Source organism: Tarenaya hassleriana, unplaced genomic scaffold (assembly GCF_000463585.1).
Source record: "Tarenaya hassleriana unplaced genomic scaffold, ASM46358v1 Cleome18, whole genome shotgun sequence".
Classification (NCBI taxonomy): domain Eukaryota; kingdom Viridiplantae; phylum Streptophyta; class Magnoliopsida; order Brassicales; family Cleomaceae; genus Tarenaya; species Tarenaya hassleriana.
In genome coordinates this window covers 2,563,006-2,567,468 of record NW_010965216.1, presented here as the reverse complement: position 1 = coordinate 2,567,468, position 4,463 = coordinate 2,563,006, and the positions used below count along the sequence as shown (strand labels likewise).

Below are 4,463 nucleotides of genomic sequence, written 5' to 3'. Positions count from 1 at the left end.
GAACTCGGAATAAGACAGACCTTCGTACCCCTATTTTACCAATTGAAGTATCCAAATTGGATTATATATTTTATAAAGTTGAGTTATTTAGATAGTATTTTCTCCGTGAATTTTACGTAAAATAATTTAATTTACTTGATGTGCGTTAGAGGAAAAGAAAGCATATGAACAGACAAGGAAAGACATCACGCTTTGCTTCCTCCACTAAACAACATCCTTAGCGTTCTGTAACGACGCGTATTCATACATACATACGTACGTACATATGCATGTAGAGAGAGATTGCGTGTGTTTCACATCACACTACAATTCTCCCCTTCTATTTCACTGTTTTCCCTTCTGGGTTTTAGGATGAAACTGCAATCACTCACGATCCCTTTTGTTCTTTCCCACAGTACAAATCCGCTCTCTCTCCTATTTCTCTTTCTATTTAAATCTCTTTCGCCTCTTTCAGAGTAGAGAGAGGGCAAAGTGAGAGAAAAAAAAAGAGGGAGTGAAAGAGAAGAAAATCCAAACACGCGTGCATTAAAAAAAACACCAGAAGAAAAAAAAAGGCAAAGCTTTGATTCTTATAAAATCCCACCACCCTCACAAACCCTTAGCATAGCTTGAAGGCATTTCTCTCTCTACTTTTGTGGGCCTTTTTCTACTTGATTTCAGGTTCTCAAGCTTTGGTCTCAAGGGTTTGGTGAGTTGTAGATGTTTCCTATCTCTCTCCCTCTCTAAAGAAAGCACGTTTTGATGCTAAAAGGGGCTTCTTGTGATGATATCAAGATGTGGGTTCTCATGGGTTTAGACGAAGTTTGCTCTTTTGCGTGACGGAGTGGTTAACTTTGGGACGGAAATTTTCTGTTTTCAAGTGTTGGGTTGTTCAATTACTTCCCCTGTTTGCTCATTTTGTTGGAGAAAGAATCGAGAGAAGAGCTTCCCTCCCAACCTAACAAAATGGAGGGCTGTTCAAGAAACGGCGAAATCTCTCAAAGGCTTCTGTATTTGATCCCCAAAGACAGAGAATGGTTCCACGACGAGAAATCGAGCCATGGGTGTTGCAACACAGAGGAGAAGAAGCTCGAGCTCAGGCTCGGACCACCTGGTTGCGATGAAGATTGTTTGGCAACGAATAAGGACACAGAGGACAAGTCTCTGCTCTGTCTTGGTAACTGCATTTCCCTTTCCACAGACAAACCCACAGCTGTTCCTCACAGCTCCCAGAAAAGGTAATCCCTTTTTCTTTTTTACTTTTAATTTTCGTTTTCCTTTCTGTACCCTTTTGGCAAAGGATATCCACTTGACATACGGTCCTGTATCCTGCAAGTTTTGATCGTTTCCTGTGCCAATGGATCTCAGAAATCTTGATTTTTTCTTTACCTTTCTGCTTTTGTTTTTGTTTTTACTGAAACTTGAAGTTCTTTTACCAGTAGAAAGCTGTTTCTTTCAAGGTCCAGCATAATATTCATGTTTTATATCTTCTGCAATCGTGTTGAAGATCTATTATTGCTTTATCGCAATTTCTTTCAAAGTTACTAACTTTGCCGCCTTTTCTTGAATTCTTGTGGGGGAAAAAAAATTGAAGAACTGCTCCTGGTCCGTTGGTGGGTTGGCCACCGGTCCGGTCGTTCAGGAAGAACATAGCGAGTGGAAGCTCTTCCAAGGCGGGAAACGGGTCCTCCAATGGTGGACAGAGCAGGTTAGCCCAACCTAAGACCAAATGTCTGTTCGTGAAGATCAACATGGACGGTGTTCCTATTGGTCGTAAAGTCGATCTCAATGCCTACAACAGCTACGAGCATCTGTCTTCTGCCGTCGACAGGCTCTTCAGAGATCTCCTTGCAGGTTTAAAACTTGTTCTTGTCTGCAGTTTTCAGTGCCCTTTGTTGCATATGCTTCTCCTACAGTATGATTCAGTGGCAATTGAAGTGTTTGGATTAAGAGTCGACTAAGTGAACGAAGAAAACCCTTTTGCTCTCTATGAATAGTAAACCTCCAGATCAGAGTGTAGAAAAATAAAATGCGGAAATAAAATAAGACAAACGAAAATAAACGGAATTACTTTATTGCTACATCTCTTCTTCTTCTTGTTGAATTACAATGAAAATGATTCAAATATTTATAGGAAAACTATAAGACGAAATAAAAAGGAAATAGAAATAAATAAGATCGATACACAATATTTGATATAATATTATGTCCATTATTATTTCTAATCATATCTTAAAATCAATATTTCCTTCAATCACATATTCATTTTCCTATTTCAACATTTCCCCTCAAGATTGATTTTGAAAGAATGCAAAAATCAATCTTGAAAAGATAATGCGATAAAAATCCATAGACATTTTCATTGTCTTTTGAAAAATCCATAAACACCAAATTTAGTTCTTTTAGAGAATATTACCCATGTTCAAATCACTTCGCTTGACTTTGAAGTTCTACCTTTAACTCTTTTTGTCATAGCACCTCGCTTGATCTTAGAGTTTTTAGGTTTTATGTGTAATAGATCATAAATATTACAATTACATGTATAGGATAATTGTGATTACATAACAATATATTTTTTAAGTTATATAAATCCTATCTGTGGGTTTTAGAGTGTTTATTGTACGGGGTAAGTGGATCAGAGTGTAGAAAAATAAAATGCGGAAATAAAATAAGACAAACGAAAATAAACGGAATTACTTTATTGCTACATCTCTTCTTCTTCTTGTTGAATTACAATGAAAATGATTCAAATATTTATAGGAAAACTATAAGACGAAATAAAAAGGAAATAGAAATAAATAAGATCGATACACAATATTTGATATAATATTATGTCCATTATTATTTCTAATCATATCTTAAAATCAATATTTCCTTCAATCACATATTCATTTTTCTATTTCAACACAGAGGATTTTCTTCTGTGAACTTGTTGATGAAAGGGTTTAGCCTTTGACGAGGCGGAATCTAGATATTTAAGGCTATGAACTATGATAGTTTTTATTTTGAGTTTTTGGTTTCTGGATTTTAGTTTTTCTTTTCCGGTTTTTAGTTTTTGTAATATTTGTAGATCCAAAAAAATCAAATTTTTAGTTTTTATTTGTTTTTTTCACCATAAGTAATTTTCCAGAGAATTTTTAGAAAACTAAACCTACAAAATCTTGATTTGCCAATTTTTTTGGTTTATGGATTCTAAAAACTCCGAAAACTTCGTCCATTCAACTCGTAAACGGTATCTTGTAAGCTTCACCTTGGTGGTAATTGAGTTGCGAGGAAAAAATTGATCTTTTGCTCAACCATACAACTTTGTGCAGTAGTGTTTTCTACTTGGACATGGCTTTCTATTTCTTGAAGAAGGCAAGAATAAGCAGTGTTGCTTTATGTTATGTTATGTGTTTTCAGCTCAAAGAGAAAAGAAACAAGGAAAAAAGAAACCCATCACCGGATTGTTGGACGGTAATGGCGAATACACTCTCACTTACGAAGACAGCGACGGCGACAAGATGCTCGTTGGGGATGTTCCATGGCAGTAAGAACGCCTTAACCCTCTTTCCTTTTTATTGATTCTCATTTGTTTCGCCGTTATCCAATCTTGAATTGATGATCTGAGACAATAGAATCTAGCTTGTATCGATCTTCCTTGCTTTTGGATCTTGACATGTCGAATTTGATCTTTAGTATGTTCGTGTCATCGGTGAAGAGGCTGCGTGTGATAAAGAGCTCTGAAGTCTCTTCTGCACTAACATGTAAGTGTGGTTGATAAACTCGGGATTAAGATTAAACCGATCTCGTTTACGAATTCAAAAGGACTCAAAGAAATGGGTTTTTTTCGGGTTTTTCGTTGTTCGATCTGCAGTTGGTAGCAGCAAGCAAGAAAAGATGAAACATTGAAAGATCTTTCGGCTGAAGGAGAGATTGCTCTGCTTAGTTTCACTCCTGGTATTTGAAAACTCCCGACATGGCCATATCCTTCTTCATGTACATGATGTGGTTTCTTGCATGTAATTATTGTTTTTGTCAAAAAAGGACATCTGAATCTGAACTTCTCTTTCATTCATAATGGAGCTTTGGGCTTTCATGCTCTTTGTTATTTCGGCATGATTCCTTTTAGGGATATAAATATTAAAACAGTTTTAAAAAGAGGGTTTTGGTGCCTAATCCTTTGTTATTTGGCTTTTGGCTAATGATTAGAGAGTACTTAATCATAATGGTTTTTTAGGGTAATGAATTATGAAAGCAAAGAGGAATTCTTATGTAAAGCTCTGTTACTTTATATTTTAATTTATTTAAAATCGGTTTCCAATTTTGCTTATTACATATATTTTTTAAGAAGCTGAAAAGGATTGTTCCAAGTCTTCCACAATGATAAGTCCATGACATATGATGGCGAATGATCTCTTTTGTACTTGTGCCGAATTTCCACTTTAATTCCATGTGTTAAACCTATATATATATATATATATATATATATATATATATATATA

At 35.6% G+C, this 4,463-nt stretch overlaps 1 protein-coding gene across 1 annotated transcript; it reads left to right on the top strand.

The window, feature by feature from the left end:
* Window positions 1-328: 328 nt before the first annotated feature.
* LOC104810544 (auxin-responsive protein IAA26-like) lies at window positions 329-4,069 on the top strand. The gene is made up of 5 exons (XM_010536889.1): window positions 329-1,217; window positions 1,574-1,833; window positions 3,382-3,508; window positions 3,658-3,725; window positions 3,836-4,069. The coding sequence occupies exons 1-5, from the start codon at window positions 946-948 to the stop codon at window positions 3,868-3,870; spliced, it is 762 nt and encodes a 253-aa protein (XP_010535191.1). The 5' UTR covers window positions 329-945; the 3' UTR covers window positions 3,871-4,069.
* Window positions 4,070-4,463: the final 394 nt, after the last annotated feature.

What these genes read in the sequence shown, in the direction of transcription:
- LOC104810544 (XM_010536889.1), top strand. Translation starts at nt 946, where the DNA reads ATGGAGGGCTGTTCAAGAAACGGCGAAATCTCTCAAAGGCTTCTGTAT. An exon ending in GTTGGGGATGTTCCATGGCA is followed by an intron (nt 3,509 to 3,657) that starts GTAAGAACGCCT and finishes TTTGATCTTTAG; the next exon opens with TATGTTCGTGTCATCGGTGA. An exon ending in AGTCTCTTCTGCACTAACAT is followed by an intron (nt 3,726 to 3,835) that starts GTAAGTGTGGTT and finishes TTCGATCTGCAG; the next exon opens with TTGGTAGCAGCAAGCAAGAA.